This window comes from Prunus avium, chromosome 6 (assembly GCF_965620075.1).
Source record: "Prunus avium chromosome 6, drPruAviu1.hap1.1, whole genome shotgun sequence".
Taxonomy (NCBI): Eukaryota; Viridiplantae; Streptophyta; class Magnoliopsida; order Rosales; family Rosaceae; genus Prunus; species Prunus avium.
In genome coordinates, this window is record NC_142289.1 from 11,456,560 (window position 1) to 11,477,667 (window position 21,108).

General features: G+C 36.0%; 1 protein-coding gene and 1 long non-coding RNA gene across 2 annotated transcripts; one reads left to right on the forward strand and one right to left on the reverse strand.

Annotated features, from left to right (window-relative positions):
* The first annotated feature begins 7,950 nt into the window (after positions 1-7,950).
* LOC148293658 (uncharacterized) lies at positions 7,951-10,781 on the forward strand. The gene is made up of 3 exons (XR_015836757.1): positions 7,951-8,419; positions 9,253-9,316; positions 10,382-10,781. It is a non-coding gene; the product is annotated as an uncharacterized LOC148293658 (long non-coding RNA).
* Positions 10,782-16,471: 5,690 nt separating this feature from the next.
* On the reverse strand, positions 16,472-19,998 carry LOC110771711 (disease resistance protein RPM1-like). Its single transcript, XM_088255558.1, has 2 exons — positions 16,815-19,998; positions 16,472-16,675 (listed from the first exon to the last, which is right to left on the reverse strand). The coding sequence occupies exons 1-2, from the start codon at positions 19,517-19,519 to the stop codon at positions 16,624-16,626; spliced, it is 2,757 nt and encodes a 918-aa protein (XP_088111684.1). The 5' UTR covers positions 19,520-19,998; the 3' UTR covers positions 16,472-16,623.
* Positions 19,999-21,108: the final 1,110 nt, after the last annotated feature.

A 21,108-nucleotide genomic window follows, 5' to 3' on the forward strand; every position in this document is an offset into this window, starting at 1 on the left:
TTCTCTTCCAAATTCTCAAGTTCTCAAATGTTGTACAAAACCTTTTTGCTTCTTTTGTTTTCTTTTTTGTTTTGTGTAGGAAAATTGAATTGGATCATTCAATCACCAATCCCTGTGGAATCGACCTCGCACTTACATACGCTAAACTACCAACGGTTCGTGCACTTGCGAGTATCACAAGTTGAGGATGCAGTTGAACCCATTTTGGTGCAGCTGAATCTACGCAACAAGTTTTTGGCGCCGTTGCCGGGGATCGGTAACATTGTTTGATTTTATTTGATTTTCCTACTTTTTATTTATTTTTATCTTTTTCATAACTGGACAGTTTCATGTTTTAAAGTTAATGTTGTTAATTGACAAGTTGTGTTTGTAGTCCAACGGACAAGGACAATTGCCTGACAAGCAAGAGAACTGGGTTTGAGTCCCAGCTTACACAATACAAAAAAAAAGGTTCAAGTAGCATGTTGAGTATTTCTAGTTTATGGTTTCATTCACTTGCTCTTAATTAATTATCTTGTTCAAGTTTACATAAACACCATATGACTCTTGAACTGATTAGTGAATGAATGGGTAGATATTGAAGACAAACACCATGTTTAAATTCTACTTGGTTCTTTATTGTTCTTCTTGTTCTTAATGGGTTCGGAATTTGTGTTTAGACTAAACACCATAGCTAAATATTTTTTTCTGAATACTTGATTAAAACCACACACCATATGGATAATCATATTTGAGAAAGAACGAACTTCATAAGCTAGTTTGATTTACTTTGTTGCTTGTTACTTTGAAGCATGAAATTGGACGTGTGTTGATTTTCCTTTCAATTTTAGTTTTTATTTCCTAATCCTTTAATTCTGTTTCAAGTTTTTTGTGTTCGTTTTAGCAATTTATGATAGCTTAATAAAAATGGAGAGAGATGGCAACCTCAATCATAAGAATGGGGAGTGTGGAGCAGTGGGAGAAGTCGCGACCTCCAAATGCATCCATGCTCGACCTAATCGCTTCAAGGGGGAGTATTCCAATCTTTTCTCTTTAGTTGTTTTGTTATTATTTTTAGTAATTTTAATTTTCTATTCAAATTCAATTTTCGGATAAGATTTTTGATTGCCACGTGTTCATATTTATAATAAGGGTTATTCGCAGCAATGGTCCCTCAACTATACCCGTAGTTACACTTTGGTCCCTCAATTCAATTATTAGTTGCAGGGGTCACTCAACTCTGTGTTTCGTTGCACCAGCAGTCCTTCCGTCAAATCTGTTAAATTTTCTGTCAAAAGTGAGGGTAAATTCAGAAATTCATCCACAAGAATCAAATAATAAATAACCAAAAACCCAAATCACCTACCTCCCAAGCCCTCTCTCATCCCAGCCACCACACCGTACCTCCAAACCTTCTCCGCCCCATGCCTAGCCACAAACCCATCCTCATTGTAACTCTCTGTCTCTTAGCTCCCTGGCATAGACGACGGCGAATACAAACAAAATTGAAACTTGTAAACTGTACGATTCTTACATGGTGGAAAGCGAGGTCGGAGAGGGAGAGAGGGTGAAGGGGTAGGCGAAGCCACTCGGGGTAGTTGAAGGAAAAAAGATGACAATAAAAGATGACAGGAAATCAACCAAACCCCCTTGAACAAACCCCCAAATTGAATCTGTGCTTGTTGAGATGGAATCTGACGGTGGAGAATTTGTCAGGTGTCGGGAGTGAAACAAACCCCCTTGAACAAACCCTCAAATTGAAAACTGCAGATTGCGCACTACTCTCTCTCTCTCTCTCTCTCTCTCTCTCTCTCTCTCTCTCTCGCAATCACCATAGAGCTCCATTGCTTTCGTTAACCACAGCCGCTCTGTTTTTCTCTCTCTCTTTTTTCTCTAGGTCTTTTTGGGTTCTGGTTAGGTAAGCTATAGCTCTCTTTGATCTTGTCCTCTGATTTGTGGCTACTATCTTCCTTCAATCTTTGGCACAAGCCTCTGATCGATCTGTTTTTTTTCTGATCGCTCTGTTTTTGAACAACTAGGGTTTTCTGAGGCCCTTCAGACTCCTACTTGAGCTGAAACAAATTGGTCTAATTGGTGAAGACCCAGTTTGGTGTTTCATTCGTTCTCATCTGGGTTTGTCTTAGATCTTCAAGATAGCAGATGGAAAATGTTGGATCCAAGCGATAAAGGAGTAATTTGATCCAGAGCTTTCATTCGATCTCTTTTCTTACGATGGCAGGGTTGGATTTGGTTGGAGAGGTGCCTTGGGATAACGGTGGGATTTGGTTGAAAAGTCAGATTTGCCCCTCACGAATCTATGAGATTCTCACAGATGCTTGCCACATCATCATTTTAAACAGAAAAAACTAACGGACTTGACGGAAGGACTGCCGGTGCAACGAAACATAGAGTTGAGTGACCCCTGCAACTAATAATTGAATTGAGGGACCAAAGTGTAACTACGGGTATAGTTGAGGGACCATTGCTGCGAATAACCCTTATTATAAAATTCACATCTCACTCATCATACAATTAAAATACTCCCAGTCCTCATAGTCCGACACAATCGACGTGGGGGAGTATTTTCCTTCGGATGACGTAATAGTGCTGTTATTTCCTACACGGAACGCACCACTGGAACCAACTGCGGGCATTGTTCACTTGAGGAGCCTCCTCTTTTTTGTTTTGCCTTGAATAATCTATTAAAAAACATGAAATTGAAAATGCAAGAAATATAAACAAAAAAATGACATTAAATTGAATAAAATGGCAATTAATTTCTTTTACCTCATCGCCAAGATTTTGACCGCTTCGAATGTTTGTCCATGACCCTCCGACTTCGATGGAAGAGGCCATTTATATTTTTGCACAAATGGAATTTTGTAGTAGAAATTTTGGTGTGGAAAGTGAAAAATATTGGAAGGAGATGAATTTGTATGAAGATTTGGTGTGGAAAGTGAATAATATTGGTAGGTATTTATAGTAAAAATTTCCAGAATATTTTGATATTTTTTTACAAATTTTTTTGATTTTTTTTCAATTTATTTCAGCCAAAAATTGGACAACTATTGGATTAGATAAGATTTTTGGATTGGAGGCTCCAGGAGAAGCCACTAGGCTTGTAGCCGTTGGTTTCTGTGGGTTGGTGGGTCAGTGCTGACGTCAGCGTGGTGTCACGCTGAGGTTAGCAGCCTTCGGGCAACAGCCCAGTTCAATTTTGCCCGTGGGCTTGCCCGGGCTGGAATGTGCACGCAAGAGATGGGTTTGAGGCCTAGGGCAGCCTTTTGCCCTGGCCAAGCCCCTGCGTTGGACTTGCTCTTAATGATTTCTTTTTTTTGGCTTGCATATGTTTCCTTTCTTTTTTATTTCATTTAATTTTTTTTTTTATATATCTGCATAATATTAATGGTTCTATTTTACACAATCTTTTGTATGTTACTATAAATATGGTATTTAGAAATTTTTTTTTTCGAGTTGATTTTCCTACTTTTCTTTTGTCCACTTACACTCCCTTTTGTTTTTTAAAATATTTTTTAATAAATTTTTTTCTTTCTCCTTCCTACTCTACTCTTACTTTGCATTAATTTCTTTTTTACTTTACTTTTATATGATTTTTTTCTTTATATTTAATTTTCCAACTTGCACTCAATTTTCAACGGTGTTTTCAAAAGGCCTGGATGCAATTAGCAGATACGTTGTAATTTATTTTGTTAAGTTTCTAATGTGGGATTTATATTCATCAACACGGCCCCTCACATGGGATCACCACATAGTAGGCCACACGTGAAACCAAGTCCATATTGGAGTCAAACATTCAAATCCAACACATGAGCAACCGCATATTGGGTAAGGTACTTATTAAACAAATTAACTTCAATACATGTATATATATATAGGAAAATATTTGTCTCTTTGCCATGGAAGGTTAGAAAATAGTATTTGTCCTACACCAGCGAGTCATAGGATCGTTATTAGATAAAGAAAATATGAAGAAATTGATCACACCCATTAACTCTCATAAGAACAACACAACAAGAAGATACAAGAAATATGAGAAAGAGACTCAATACTTAGTATGGTGTATATAAGAACCGTAACAGAGCAAGCATAAGAATCTTTTATTATTCTTTAAAAAAAAAAAAATCCAAAGCAATATTAAGAGAGGGGAGAATCAAACCTACGATCTAAGATGCAATGGCAAATGCTCTTAATCACTTGAACTACAAACTCCTTGCCATGTATAGAAATAACATCTTTCTCACGTCTCACCAATATCCTAAAGCCTAAAAGTAATATTATTATTTGGTTCATGTTCTTAAATACTTCAACTCAGAATATTCCAGATATTAACATGGTAGAATAGCGATAAACACAAATGAAGATTGTAGTGCAAGCCACAAACACACGTGGCTAAGAATGGTGGAGATATTCCAAGTTGCAGGGACCACACGGGAACCAGGCAACATTCTATACATACACGATCTCTCCCACCACGTAACCAAATCAAGCACAAATTGTGAAGCCAAGAGCTAAACCACTAGAAGGCAACATAGCCTACAGTCCTATATAACCAAGCCCCGTAATCATTCTCTCCATTCTAATCAAATCTCTTTGTTTCTATTTTAAAACCATCCAATTCTAACTCTAAACTCTTGTCCTAATACTAAATCAAATACCTTTTAACCCCTTCACACAATCATATGCATATTCGGAAAAACATTTTAGTAACACAAAATTTAGTGAAACAGTAAATGATCTCATATGTAGCTCAAAAGGAGAAGTGGACAGTAACTGATCTCATAAGCATCTGTGTGCAGGAAGAACAAAATATGAAGAAAGATAAGGCTGAAGAAAAGAAAAGATTAATATGATTCAGAGCTTCAAAAAGGATTTTGGAAAAGGCAACTTTGCTGGAAAGAAAAACAAGGAAGAAAAGGAAACTAAGGGACTAAAACCCAAAGGGATCAAGTGTTATTTCTGCAAGAAGTTTCGACATTTGAAGAGCAATTGTGACAGGTACAAGCATTGGTTGGATAAGCAAAATGTCACATCCAGGATCGCTCCGCCGTAGCACGATATTGTCTGCTTTGGGCCCCCTTCTCTACCCTCACGGTTTTGTTTCTGGGAACTCACGATCAACTTCCCAGTAGGTCACCTATCCTGGGATTGATATAGCCCCAACTCACTTAACTTCGGAGTTCCCATGAATCCGAAGCTAGTGAGCTCCCAAAAGGTCTCGTGCTAGATGGAGGTGGGCATGTACATATAAGGCACATCACCCCCTCTCCATTGGTTGATGTGGGATGTTACACAAAAGGCTAAAGGTAAGACTGATCAAGTACATATTTGTTTTGAGTCTAATGCAATTGAGATTTCTTCAGATTCATGGCGATCACATCAGTTCATGTGGCTAATTCTTTGCAGGGGTTCAAAACAAAGAGGCTGCCAAGCAAGGCTGAGATGAAGGTGTTTCATTCAAAAAGGGGAAGCCTTATTAAAGAAATCTATATGAAGCAACCAGATGGTTTCATTCAAAAAAGGGAAGCAGATTTGGTTTGCAGGTTACAGAAATCAATATATGGATTAAAACAAGCTTCAAGGCAATGGTATTTGAAGTTTGATGAAGTTGTGAAGTCTCAAGGTTTCATTGATAATCCCTTAGATGAATGCATTTATCTCAAATTTCATGGAAGACATTATATTTTCATGCTCCTTTATGTTGATGATATTCTCTTAGCAAGCAGCAATCTGTCATTATTACATGACACTAAGAGAATGTTGTCAAATTATTTTGAGATGAGTGATTTAGGTGAAGCAAATTATGTATTGGGAATTGAAATAAGTAGAGACAGAGAAAGGGGATTACTTGGTTTATCACAGAAAGGATATATAGAAGGGGTACTCAAAAGATTCAATATGGAGAACTGCATAGGTTGTGATGTTCCATTCTTAAAAGGTGATAAACTGAGTTGTGAAAAATCTCCTAAAACTGAGCAAGAGAAGTTGGAAATGCAGGACAAGCCCTATGCTTCACTTGTAAGAAGCTTGATGTATGCACAAGTTTGTACAAGACCAGACCTTGCTTTCTGCATAAGTGTTCTTGGAAGGTTTCAATCTAATCCAGGCCAAGCACATTGGGAAGCAGGCAAGAAGGTTTTGAGGTATTTGCAGAGAACTAAAGAGTACAAACTAGTTTATTGAAGAGTTGAAGAATTAAAACTGGAAGGATATGCTGATGCAGATTTTATATGTATCAACCTCAACTATGCAGGCTGAATTCTTAGCAATTTATGAAGCTACTTCAATTGCAATGTGGCTTAAGAATTTTATGTTAGTGTTGAGAATTGTGGAATCCATACAAAGACCAATCCAGCTATTGAATGACAACAATGCTGCAGTTCATTTTGCAAAGGGAAATAAGGGATCGTCAAGTATGAGACATCTGCAGTTAAAGTTTTTGTCGGCAAAAGAGAAGATCCGAGATGGTTATAGAACTTTGGATCACATTGGGACAGATTCTATGATTGCAGACCCCTTAAACAAAGGTTTGCCTAATCATGTTTTTCATAGGCATGTTAGAAGCATAGGTTTGCATATCAGTTTTGATGTTTAAGTCAGTGGGAGTTAGTGGGAGCCAGAGTTAGTTTTGTTTCATTTAACTAGTTTCAATCGAAGTTGCTATTACAGTTTTATTTGATAATGTTATTCAAGTTTTTTCTTAAAATTGTGTTTTTCAATTTATAAATGTTTTGGCATATGGATGAAGGAAGAATATGCAAAATTTTAAAGCACTTGTGTTTTGCATTTTCGTATCCATGAAGGAGCCATGATAGTTTTATTAAGACCTTGGTAGTCTTGTAAGGGTGAGCGCTAAGAACTGTATTGATCATCAAACACATTCTAAAGCAGATCTCAACAATTCTTTTATCCTAATTCAATTGTTAGCCTCATGTGTTGTTATAGGCTTGTATGTGTGGTTGTAAAAGACTTGAATGTTATTTATGCAATGTGCTTTGACAGTTCCATATGAGTTTATATCAATGACAGTGGGTTGATAAGAAACTGAGAAGTTTTAAAGTCCTAAATTGGCCATTAAGTGATTAATCTTGAGTCACAATGATTATTTGACCAAGTGGGAGAATGTAAGATAGTTTACTATCTTAAACTCGCATAAAGTGGTCTTTTAATCATTATCGGATTGCAAGACCTCCAGATTAATCAAGGACTTAAAAAGACCTCATCCAGCAGACTTTGTATCAGTGTTTTAATTAGATTACAAGGCTAAAGGGGTTTCTAGTTCTGTTAGAATTGGGATTCATTGTTCTATTGCAATAAGGATACCTCAAGGAGTTTCTTGTTGGGCAAGCCTCCTTGAGTGATGCGTATAAATAGAAGAGCTCTCTCTAAGAGCCGATACACACAACTCATCAAGATATTCACCCCATCTAGAATATTGAGCTAAGGCTTATCTTAGAGAAGAACTCTCTCCCTCAAGCGTTCATTCCAATGGTAGAACAAGGTTAGTGTTCAAGTCTAATAGCTTATAAGGTTTACATGAATGCCATATGAGGAGAAATTAGTCATAGGACACTTGACAATTAGAGAGTGGTAGTATCACTAGCTAACGTGGTGATATTGTATCACTCTATAATTTCTCCTCACAACTAATTAATCCCATTTCGCAATAAGATTAGTTGGTCCAATTAATGTAATATTAATGATGAGTACTCCGTATGATGTGATGTATATAAAAGTCTCCACATCCTAACCTTCACACTTAAACGGTTGTAGACACTACAACAAATGATAAAAAGAACATATCTAGGGAGCAATCACTCTGTTAAAAAACTGTTCATAGGACATGTGACAATTATAGAGTAGTAGTATCATTAGCTAATGTGGTGATATAGTATCTTAGTGATAATTTAGCTAATTTCAAGATTAGCATGATTGGAAAATTCTACAGTGGACCTGGCGCATCCATGCGCCAATAGATATTGACCGTTAGATTTAGGCAAAACAATAAGGATAGATCTACACCATTAAATGATATAACTTGAAAACCTTCTCAGCAGGTTGAAGGAAAATCCCCAACCCGTAAAAACTGAGCCCCCTCTTTCACTCCCTTCATCTTCTTCTAGCATCCAGCAAGCAACCAACGACGACGACGATGATGGCGAGCTTCACCTGCTCTTTACCCCATCTCTCGTTCTCTCCTTCGCTGGCTAGCGCTCTGAAAATTTCCTTCTTTTGCCTCTTTTTCTTGGCTAGCCCTCTCAAAACCTATCTCTCTTTCTCCCTCTCTCTCTCTCTCTCTTGTCAAGCGCTACCTCTCTGGGTTCATTCTGCTTCTCTCATACCAAAACCCCCAAATCTCCAACATAAAACCCTAATCCTAGACACCTAAATCCCTTTCCAAAACTGAAATTCATTAGAAAAGGTAAGATTTTATCAATTTCATCAGTATTTCTGTCATATATGGCTGCAATTTATGGGTCATTGAAGGTTTTAATGTTAGATCTAGTGCCTATTTGTGTTAGAACTGAGTTTTTTTTGGGTGGGTGATGGAGATTGAAACTAATTTTTATTCGATGTTTGGGGCAAGGTCATGGCGCATGCTCTACCGTATCTCGTTCTTGGTGTGTATTCTTTACATGGTTTTATTTGTTAAAAATTATAGTGTTGTTGAGTTCATATATCTTGACAATTATTAGCTTGATGACTATCTTTATTTTTCTTTTAAAAGATTAATGTGAATTCTTTTCTTGTGTCAGCTTTCATTTCATATTTTAGAGTTTTTATCACTTTTTAATCTTTTCTTTTTATAAGATTACATTTTCCCTTTGTATAAAGTAATTAGTGTTTTTAATAGGAGAAGCTGCGTAATTGTTGAAGCTGCCATTATGGTTTTTGTTGTAAAAATTTCAAGGTTAAGGCAATTCAATTTTAGTTATGCCTTTATGACTTTTATTGTATATTAAATTTCATAGTTGGTCATTTCATATTAATATTCTTTCAATAGTAAATAGCCACATTTGTATGAAAACTTGATCATATTTGCACTTTAGTCTCTTAGGAAGACAGAAAGAGAAAAAAAAAGTAAGTCTTAAAGGAGAAAAAATGATTAGAAAGATATTCAAATTTTCTGCTGTAAGTCCAGTTTAATGGCTGTGTTGAAATTATATAAAGACAATATCTAGTTTGAGGTTTCTTGTTTGTGGATGTGGGTGTCTGAATCTAACAAAGTTGTGATTCCTTTCATTGTGAAATAAGGAAGTCAGTATGGGTTTTCCTCAAAATCTGGCCACTTCCTGATCGAATTGGACTTTGAGCCAAGGTATAAACTTGCTCCCCTTGTTGTGCTTGATGTGTTGATACATATGGATTCTGTGATTAAGTTTTTTTACACAGATGGTTAAGACTTTATGTTATTCATCTTCTTAGACCACTTTGGACTTTAATATTCTTTTTCATGGTCACACCGGAGCTCTAATTTTTGAGACTTCAAGTCACTGTAAAAAAACATGGCCAACCTTTGACGCACTTAATTGAATTGTGCGACATGATGAGAATTGAATTTTGTTATCGAAAAAGAAAAATCCTTGTTATTGGGTGAGAATTTTGTAGGATTTACTTCATATATGCCCAGAGAAATTATGAGAAGTTGAGAACTTTTGTACACAGCACATATATATGTTGATGAGGAGATACACTACAGTTTAAAATGATGTTATGTTTGAATTTTTCAGCTGTATTTCAAATTTCGAATTTGGTTTATAATTTCATGAATAAGCAGCCAACCTTTGTGTTTTGGGTTTGAACTGTGATAATTGGGTTTTAATTATCTTCTTTGGGTTGAATATCTGAGTAGTTTTGGGTTGTGTTTTTGGAACCAACTCTTCTATCAGTTTATCATTGTCAGTATTTGTCAATTAACTAGAAATGACTTTTATTTTCAAAATTTATATCTTTAAATGGGTTGGAGGGCCTTTTTTGATGCCTTTTTTGATGCCCTTGTTTCTATTTGTCAATTACCTATTTCATGTCTACTAATTGGATATTTGTAAATCCAACTACGTTTCAAGTTTGCATAATATGCATCATTTTGTTTTTATGTTCCATTAATCCAGTTGTGTGCTAAGTAAATTCTTGCCCATTTGATTGATTGTTGAGAGTATGTTTAGTTTTCTCAATTTGTTTTTGTGAATTCCACTGATACAATTGGATTTCACATATTCAATTACCTGCTTCCTGTCTGTCAATTTGATTTTTGTAAATACAATTGCTTTTCAATTACCTTGTGTCCAACAATGTTTGTTATTTACTTGTCACTAAGTTATTAACACTTGCAATGAAAGTAAAAGTTAATTGATATGCTAAATTCTATTGTTTTTACTTTTAGGTACTTAAATCATGGAAGAGAAGCTAAATTAAATGACAGTGGTCGTTTGGCAATTACCACTTAGACGACCGGCTTCCGCAAATTAGAATGGCACTTACATATTCATTTTTTTTTTTTTAAAGGAAAGAACATAATGGCAATTACATAGTGCATGTTTGTCAATTGCCAACATGATGTGGCTGTGCCGTAGCAAAATAAAGGAATTTTGTATGAGCTTGGTGACGTAAGGCATGGGCTAAATTGAAGATGAGAGTGATGTGGTTAAGTCCCAGTCCTTTTTAATGTGGTGGAATGTAGTTAAATTTTTTTTCTTTCTATTTCTATTGTTATTTAGGTTTCGGTCTACTAAATAATTGATATATGCTACCAAAGTCCTTCCCTTCGTTGGCACTAGAAACAAGCTTTCGGTTTTATTACTTTGATCTTGATTTTCTTTTCCTTGATACGCACTTAGATTTTAGTTTGAAGTTGTCATGGTCCATAGGACTTATATTTTGGCTGTTTAGTTGTTTTCTTTTTCCTGGAATCATAAACTTTCATGTAGTGACGATGTTTTGGGGGCTTGAGTTGTTTCTGTTATTCTCTGCAAGCTTGTGACAACTTCTACTGGGATCCTATTTTAATTTCACTTGTTGGCAAAGATAACAGTTATTGGGCTAGTAACAGAATGCTTATCAGAATCCCATCTCAAATATCCCTAAGCAAATGGTACACCATCCTTCCCATTACCTAACTCTGATTTCACTTTTAAATACAATCTAAGGGAAAAGACAAAAAGAACTAGCAAGAACAAACAACGCAGAGACAGTAAAACAGCGAAAAAGCCCAAGTCTTTATGTTATTGGCAGCTTTTTCAATTTTGAGAATGGAAATACATTATGTGATTTGTCAATGCAACTGACAAATAGGTAGTGTCATTTGCATTCGTGTCTTGCAAATGACAAACAAAGCAGTCTCATTTACATTCCAATTGCGCAATTACAAGCTATAATGGATAGACATAAATAAAGTTAAGCGCTTTTTCTTCTTAAAACTTTTTTTTTTTGGGTTAAAACTATTCGGATTTATATAAAGATACCCAAGTTTTATTGTTTTGAATATGGATATGTTGTAGCAAAATAAGGAAATTTATACGAGATTGCAAGTTGGTGTGATGGCTTTTCCAAGTGGCTTTAGGATCCATAACCTTGTAAAATGGTGATTTACAACATTATGGGGATGCATGAGGAATATATATATATATATATATATATATATATATTCATTTTGGTGTATTGTTCTATCTCAATGGGTTCAATTAGTTAATTCCAAAGGAAGTGATCATAAGATGGAAAGGGCACTGATAGATTGCCTCACCTAAGATGAAAAGGTAATAATGTAATTGACAAACAGTTAGATCAAAAATGCAAAGGAATAATGCAATTGACAAACAGTTAGTTGGAAATTGCAAACGAATAATGCAATTGACAAACAATTCGTTGTAAATTGTTCCATAGAATTGTAAAACTCATCCGTAATCTTGTAATATTGTAATTTACAAGGATAAAGACATCTAGTACAATATTAAGGTAACTAGGGACATTAGGACAGTAAATTGAATCCTTATACGTGTAAACATAAATGTTTACTATATTAAGGTCTTGTTTTACTCGGTTTTGGACAGTTATGTTCCATATGATTGTAAAATGCGTCCTTAATCTTGTAATATCGTAATTTACAAAGATAAAGACATGTAGTACAATATTAGGGTAAATGGGAACATTCGGAAGGTAAATTGGGTCCTTAGTATTGTAAACATGGATGTTTACAATATTAAGGTCTCGTATTACTCTATTTAGGATAGTTATGTTCCAGGAGATTGTAAAACCCATCCTTATTATGGTAATTTCGTAATTTACAAAGAGATGGACATGTATTACAATATTAAGGTAACTAGGGACATTGAGAAAGTAAATTGGGTCATTATACGTGTAAACACAAACGTTTACTATATTAAGGTCTTGTTTTACGCCGTTTTGGACAGGTATGTTCCATATGATTGTAAAATGCATCATTAATCTTGTAATATCGTACTTTACAAATATAAAGACATGTAGTGCAACATTAGGGTCAAGGGGAACATTCGGAAGGTAAATTGGGTCCTTAGTATTGTAAACATGAATGTTTACAATATTAAGGTCTCGTATTACTCTATTTAGGATAGTTATGTTCCAAGAGATGGTAAAACCCATCCTTATTATGGTAATTTCGTAATTTACAAAGAGATGGACATGTATTACAATATTAAGGTAACTAGGGACATTGAGAAAGTAAATTGGGTCCTTATACGTGTAAACACAAACGTTTACTATATTAAGGTCTTGTTTTACTCCGTTTTGGACAGGTATGTTCCATATGATTGTAAAATGCATCATTAATCTTGTAATATCGTACTTTACAAATATAAAGACATGTAGTACAACATTAGGGTCAAGGGGAACATTCGGAAGGTAAATTGGGTCCTTAGTATGTTTACAATATTAAGGTCTCGTATTACTCTATTTAGGATAGTTATGTTCCAGGAGATTGTAAAACACATCCTTATTATGGTAATTTCGTAATTTACAAAGAGATGGACATGTATTACAATATTAAGGTAACTAGGGACATTGAGAAAGTAAATTGGGTCCTTATACGTGTAAACGCAAACATTTACTATATTAAGGTCTTGTTTTACTCGGTTTTGGACAGTTATGTTCCATGTGATTGTAAAATGCATCCTTAATCTTGTAATATCGAAATTTACAAAAATAAAGACATGTAGTACAATATTAGGGTAAATGGGAACATTCGGATGGTAAATTGGGTCCTTATACTTGTAAACTCGGATGTTTACAATACTAAAGTCTTGTATTACTCTTTTATGGATAATTATGTTCCAGAACATTGTAAAACCCATCCTTAATCTTGTAATATCGTAATTTACAAAGAGAAGGACGTTTAGTACAATATTAAGGTAACTAGGGACATTAGGAAAGTAAATTGAGTCCTTATATGTGTAAACACAAACTTTTGCTATATTAAGGTCTTGTTTTACTCGGTTTTGGACAGTTATGTTCCATTTGATTGTAAAATGCATCCTTAATCTTGTAATATAGTAATTTACAAAGATAAAGACATGTAGTACAATATTTGGGTAAATGGGAACATTCGGATGGTAAATTGGGTCCTTATACTTGTAAACTCGGATGTTTACAATACTAAGGTCTTGTATTACTCTTTTATGGATAGTTATATTCCAGAACATTGTAAAACCCATCCTTAATCTTGTAACATCGTAATTTACAAAGATAAAGATATGTAGTACAATATTAGGGTAAATAGGAACATTCGGATGGTAAATTGGGTCCTTATACTTGTAAACTGGGATGTTTACAATACTATGAATTAGGTGAACCCTAATGTTGTAATCATAGTTCAAAAACTTGTAAACAGCTGCCCAAATCTTGTAACTTATAAGTTTTAGGATTCTCTTACAATGTTATGGTACTCTCATATCCAAACTACTGTAAATCACTATCCAATCATATGCCAATTGCCAAACAGGAAGGGCATAATTGCATGACCCTTATGCAATTACATTTTCAAAAAGTGGAAACTTGATAACTTGTATAACCGGTAACCAATTTTTTAAAAAATCTGGGAGCATCATAAAGGACAAATGGTGCATGGGTGCACCTGGTGCACTGTAGAAGGTGCCCAGCATGATTTTGTTCATTTTCATTTCGCTTGTGTCCAATCAATGTTGTCCAGCATTAAAAAGATCAACAGATTACCATTCCTCTAAATTCTATACATTAACCACATTAGTCAAAAGTGGCGTGTTTCTGTTTGTCCGTCTGCTTTTGAAAATGAATATGTGGCTACCAGGAAAATTAAAAGTCAAATAAATATCCCTACCTACTACACTACTACACATGTGGCTAAGAATGGTGGTGGAGATGTCCCAAGCAGCAAAATAATGACTTGGTAGAATAGCCGACAAACACAAGTTGCTGGTGGAGATGTCCCAAGTTGATGGGACAACACAGCGACCACGAAAATTCTATACATATACTTGATCTCTCCCACCACGTAATCAAATCAAGCACAAATTTTGAAGTCAAGAGCTAAACCACTAGAAGGCAACATAGCCTACAGTCCTATATAACCAAGCCCGGTACTCTCTCTCTCTCCATTCTAATAAAATCACTTTGTTTTTATTTTAAAACCCTCTCAGTGCTTCTAACTCTAAACTCTTGGCCTAAATACTAACCCAAACCCTTTTTAACCCCTTCACACAATCTAACACAATCATATGCATATTCGAAAAAGCATTTCAATAACACAAAATTTAGTGAAAGATTTACTGATACATGATTGGCTTGAGTGAAGATTAAAATACATGGTTTGAGGAGAAGGTTGAACAACAATAAAGTTCCATTGTGTGGTAGGTTGGGGCTCAGATGAACCAGAGATAGACATTATCAATTATTGCTTAGAAAATGTTGTTAAGCATGACCAATGTGAATGAATGCCGTATGACGGGAAATAGAGTGACAGGGCACGTGGCAGTTTTTGAGTGGCAAAGTTACCAGATCTGTACCACTCTAATTTCTCCTCTTGACTAGTCAATCACATTTTGCAGTAAGACAAGTCAGTGATTGAACAATTTCTCCAATTAATGTAATATTAATGATGAAGTACTCCATATGATGCGATGTATAGGTCCAATTCCTAACCTAACATATAAAAGATTGTCGTTGAAAGTCTTATATATTTAATGGTGTGTCTTTGACATTGTCGTTCATGTCAAGTAGTTCAAACTCATTTGACAACCTTCGAAAACTCATTTGACAATGCTCCAAGGACGCGGTAGAAATTACCGGGAAGGAGGCCAACATGAGAGGGAGAGAGGGAGACCTTGAAGAAAACGGAATGCAAAACTCACTCTCTTATTCTTTGACAATCCCTTAATTATGAGCTTTTTGAAGATTAGGTTTTCACACTAAAGTATCATTCTCATCAACAATATATGTATTCAACAACGGCGCCATGACCGTTGTGTATGTCTTTTGACAATGCGATTGCAGGTGTTGTGTATCTTGATGTTGTTAAAAGTCTTATACATTTAATGACATGTCTTTGATGTTGTCGTATATGTAAATTTGTTCAAATTTATTTGACAACCTTCAAAAACTCATTTGACAATGGTCCAAGATGCAGTAGAAACTATCACCCTCTTATTCTTTGACAACTATGAGCTTTGTAGACTAGGTTTTCACAATGCGCTTTCAACGTTGTCATGATGTTATCCACAACTTGAATATAAGTGTTATCAAATCCTAGTTTGTTGATATTAACAAAAAATGCAAATCCTATTCAAACCATGTAATTGTTCTAGCATGCTAGAAGGGATGGTTCCCACTTGATATTGAATCTGATTCTCAAATTTCTGTGCAAATGCTATTTTCAGATTTGGAGGAGGAGCGACCCTTTTATAATTTGGTGACTAACTGCCAGAAGATGCATTTGTACAAAGACTGCAGTATTACTCGTAAATGTAGAGAAGGAAATTGCCTTGCGAATAACTTGGCATGTTTGGGCTTAAAATTAGAATTACGGTATATAATTTGGGAGGGTGTGCCCGAAGGATTTGGACATTCTCTAGTGGAAGATTTGAGTGGATTTACTAGACCCAGGAGTTTGATTTTGTAGTTTTTGTTTATGAGATTCAACTCCCTTAGAACCCCAAAAAATAGCATTTTCAAAGCCCTGCAACACACCTAGTATCATCCATACTACTTCCAATAATTTAATTCATAAAAAAGTGTCATTCATCATATATATAAAAACAAAATGCCAATCATACCTCATTTATATACCACGTTATGTACAGAATGTCACGTGAACTTATACCCTAGTTTCAATTTGTCATCTTAAAGAAAAATTTAAGAAAAATGTCACCTTAATTTTTCAAGATCCATGATTTGTCATTTAACTTTAATATCATCTAATTTTCCATCAATTTTTATTAATATATTGATGGCCAGAAATGTTCACAACCTTCAGTCAAGTGGTGATTATTATATATACTTAATTTGGAAAGAGAAACGCATCTTGAGGGGGCCACAAGCAAAATTATTATATATACTTGCTAAAATCTGTAGGAATAGAGGACCAAACATCAAATATTATCAAACTTTTAGGGGGGCCAGGCCCCTTCAGGCCTTCAACCACGAAAACGCAAAATCTTCAATCGGTATGGACTTGTTTCTGCAAAATATATAAAGAGACAAAAGCAATATTTTAATTAACAAACAATTTATATGGCTTTACATCCAAATCATTAAGTTTGGAAATATTCCAAACCATTAAGTTTAGGAAAGTCAATGAAAGGATAAAAGATACTTACGTATATTTCTTACATCTCTCGTCGACGAGTAGCATCTTTACATGATCCACACCTCCTTCTTTTAAGGACTCTCTAAACTTCTCTGAAACATTTTCAAATCTGTATCCTTGTAGTTTAGTAAGGTGCTCAATACCCTGTGGCAATGTTTCTAACGTCATGCAACTACGAATGTCTAAGAACTCGAAATTTGGCATCGCCCCTTTTTCTATAGTTATCTTATTTAATAATGCGAAATTCTGCAACCGCAAATACCGAAGCTTCACAAAGCCTCTGCTGAAACATAACTCTTCCCTAACAGAGGCATCATGAAGGGAAAGAGAATGTAAAGAGGGTAATGCTTCAATATGAGGTAGTAAATCTTCTTCAAGTCTAGACCCACACAGATACAAATGTGTGAGAGTGTGGAGTGAACAAAACCAATGTGGTACCTTTTCCAGTTTGCCGACCAAGTCAAGTGTATCAAGGTAGGGAGGCGGTGAAGACAATGCGTCGATTCGAAGAAATTCCTCTCCATCAGCTACAAATAAAACCAAGCGGGAAAGGACCTTCATCTCTTGAATTGAGGTACATAGGTCCTCCTGCTCTCTTTCTTTCACATTTGTAATGCCAAGGACCGTAAGCTGGGTCATATTTCCAATAAGTCTAATAATGTTTCCTTCTGATTCAATACATCCCAAAAACTGCAATTTCTTCATCTTACTAATACTTGATGGTATTCTTATACCAATTAGCTTTCCGGAAATGGACCTGCCCGCAACTAAATAGCGTAAGTTTATCAACTTGGAAAACCCTCTTGGAAGTGCCACTATTTTTGTCAGCAAGATGTTCAAGGTCTGAAGGTTGCGGAGCTTTCCAATGGATTCCGGAAGCTCCGTAATTAGAGTTCCACTCAAATTTAAATATTTTAAATTAAATAAGGACGTTAGATTGTCTGGCAGATAATCAAGTGGGACATCCTCCAAATCTAGAACCGTCAACAATTTAAGGTCAAAAGGTAATTTATTTGAGAAAGAGAATGAGGATACGCCAATGGCAAAGATGAAAAACGAACGAAGCCTTGATATACCTGTGCATGATCCAATTTCTCCATTAGTAGTTTGAATTGACAAACGGAGTGCCCCAGTTTCTTCTACTGTTTCACTCCCATCATGTACAGCGCAAAACCTTTCTTTTTTCACTATAGATAGAGCAATCTCCCTCAAAAGATCATGCATCTTACATGCTGGGATGGATCCTCGAAACCTTTGCTGTAGCATGTTACGAAAAATGAGTTCCATAAGATAGCTATTAGAAACTTCTTCTGGCGTGAGCCCTTCGACATGTTCAACAAATCCTTCAGCGATCCACAATGTGATGAGCCTATGATTTACGATCACATGATCTTCAGGGAAAAGGGAACAATATAGAAAGCATTGCTTCAATCGGTATGGCAAATCATTAAAACTAAACAACAAGATGCTCTTCATAGGTTCTAGCAAAGGATTGTTTGTTAAATGCCAATTTAAGCTGTTGTAGACTGTGCTCCACTCTGTCAGTGATTTCCTAGAAGACATAAGACCACTCAAGGCTACGATCGCAAGAGGTAGGCCTTCACACTTCTCCACAAGTTCCCGAGCTAATGGCAGAATTTCTGTTGAACAAGATTTGTTAGGGTAACTTGAGAATGCTTTCATGCTGAAGAGCTCCCACGCATCACCCCTTTCCAGCGGTTGAATCTTGTGAACATGGCATTCAACTCCAAAAGAAGAGGATGCTATGTCTTCTCTTCGAGTTGTAAGCATGACTCGGCTTCCAAGTTGTTTATCTGGAAATGAAAACCTTATTTTCTCCCAAAGGTGGACATCCCACACATCATCCAATACAACTAGGTACCTTTTAGTCTCCAAGTAGTTCACCAAAATCTCCAGCAATTCGTTATAACTCATGGCACTCATGTCTTCTGGGACCTCTTCTTTCTTTGCTTTGTGGAATTCTTTGATCAATCTTCTAAGTAAGTCTTCAATCACATAAGACTGTGAAACAGTAATCCACGCATAGCATTCGAAATGTCTCTTTACAATTTCATCTTTGAAAGTCCTTGCAACTAGAGTTGTCTTCCCTGATCCTCCCATCCCGACCACAGACACAACAGTTTGGCGTTGCTCTTCGTTCATCAGCCATCCCATTAACAAGTTCTTATCACCTTCAATCCCGACGAGTTCATCCTCCTTATGATAAAGAGAAGACTCCGCTTGATTCAGCACCCATCTGTGAATATCCTCAGAAGTACTTTTTCCTTCTACAGCTGCACCACTACCATATCTCTGATTTCTCTCTGGAATAGCTCTAATTGCCATCGCGATTTTCTGTAACTTGTTGGCTATTTTACGCTTATACCAAAGGTGCTTTGGAAAGTGAATAGTTTTGTGGATCCACCTGGCAAATCCACTGCCAATTTGCTGCTCGTACATGTGATACATGAATTCATCAATGATGTTTTCAACATCATTGGCCAAGTCTCGAACGCTTCTGATCCACACTTCCTTTACTTGTGTGTGTGCTTTGTTGCCCCCATCAGCATCCGCTAAGAAGGCTTTCATGAATTCCAGCTCCCGCTTAATCTCATCAACTTGATCACCAACACCCGCTATGGAGGCTGCTTCACTCTCGAGAATTGCTACAAATTTGTCAATGAAGTGGTTTGCTGAAACTGAAACTGACGCCATAATGGTTTAGTAGACTACCCTTCCACAAATTTGTTATGTAGACTACCGAATTATTGGTTTAGTAGCTATCCTTCCACAAATTTTCAATATGCAAATGGGAAAATTCGAAAAAAAATAAACAAAAGAAGAAGAAAAAGGTGGGCTGAGGGAATTTGTGAGTGGAGGGTAGGTGTTCCATCGTAGAGAGAGAAGGAGGAAGGGGAAGAGGGAAGGGGATGTGAAGAGGGAATGGGGAATGGATTTCAAAGTGGGCGGGGTTGGTTGGAGCCGTCAGTGGCCCACATGGGATGTGGGAAGGTGAGATTTTGTTTTTTTCAATTTTAATTGTATAAAAGATATACAATTTTTTTTATTTGCTTGGTTACCATTTGTTATGTAGACTACCAAATTATTGGTTTGGTAGCTATCCTTCCACAAATTTTCAATATGCAAATGGGAAAATTCGGAAAAAAAAAAAAAAGAAGAAGAAGAAGAAGAAGAAGTTGGGCTGAGGGAATTTGTGAGTGGAGGGTAGGTATTCCATCATAGAGAGAGAAGAGGGAAGGGGATGTGAAGAGGGAATGGGGAATGGATTTCAAAGTGGGTGAGGTTGGTTGGAGCCGTCAGTGGCCCACATGGGATGTGGGAAGGTGAGATTTTGTTTTTGTCAATTTTAATTGTTTAAAAGATATACAATTGCTTTTATTTGCTTGGCTACCATTTGTTATGTAGACTACCGAATTATTGGTTTGGTAGCTATCCTTCCACAAATTTTCAATATGCAAATTGGAAAATTCGAAAAAAGACAAAAAAAGAAGAAGAAAAAGGTGGGCTGAGGGAATTTGTGAGTGGAGGGTAGGTGTTCCATCGTAGAGAGAGAAGGAGGAAGGGGAAGAGGGAAGGGGATGTGAAGAGGGAATGGGGAATGGATTTCAAAGTGGGCGGGGTTGGTTGGAGCCGTCAGTGGCCCACATGGGATGTGGGAAGGTGAGATTTTGTTTTTTTCAATTTTAATTGTTTAAAAGATATACAATTGTTTTTATTTGCTTGGCTACCATTTGTTATGTAGACTACCGAATTATTGGTTTGGTAGCTATCCTTCCACAAATTTTCAATATGCAAATGGGAAAATTCGAAAAAAAAAAAAAAAAAAAAAAGGTGGGCTAAGGGAATTTGTGAGTGGAGGGTAGGTGTTCCATTGTAGAGAGAGAAGGAGGAAGGGGAAGAGGGAAGGGGATATGAAGAGGGAATGGGGAATGGATTTCAAAGTGGGCGGGGTTGGTTGGAGCCGTCAGTGGCCCACATGGGATGTGGGAAGGTGAGATTTTGTTTTTTTCAATTTTAATTGTTTAAAAGATATACAATTGTTTTTATATTGATTTTTCTATTTTTTTAAAATACCTTGAAAATAGAAAAATTAAAATACCCTTAAAATTTGATGGAAAATTGGATAATATTAGGGTCAGATGATAAATAATGAATTTAAAAAAATTAAAGTGACATTTCTACAAAAATCCCAAAAAAATATTAGAAAATTAGTGAAACACCCATTCCTAGACATAAAACTATAAATATACCTTATACCATTCAATATATATAAACACATCAAA

Excerpts from the sequence above, each read along its gene's own strand:
- LOC110771711 (XM_088255558.1), bottom strand. The coding sequence starts at position 19,519 with ATGGCGTCAGTTTCAGTTTCAGCAAACCACTTCATTGACAAATTTGTA. Across the intron at positions 16,676-16,814 it reads GAGAGATGTAAGAAATATAC|AAACAAGTCCATACCGATTG; the intron begins GTAAGTATCTTT and ends TATATTTTGCAG.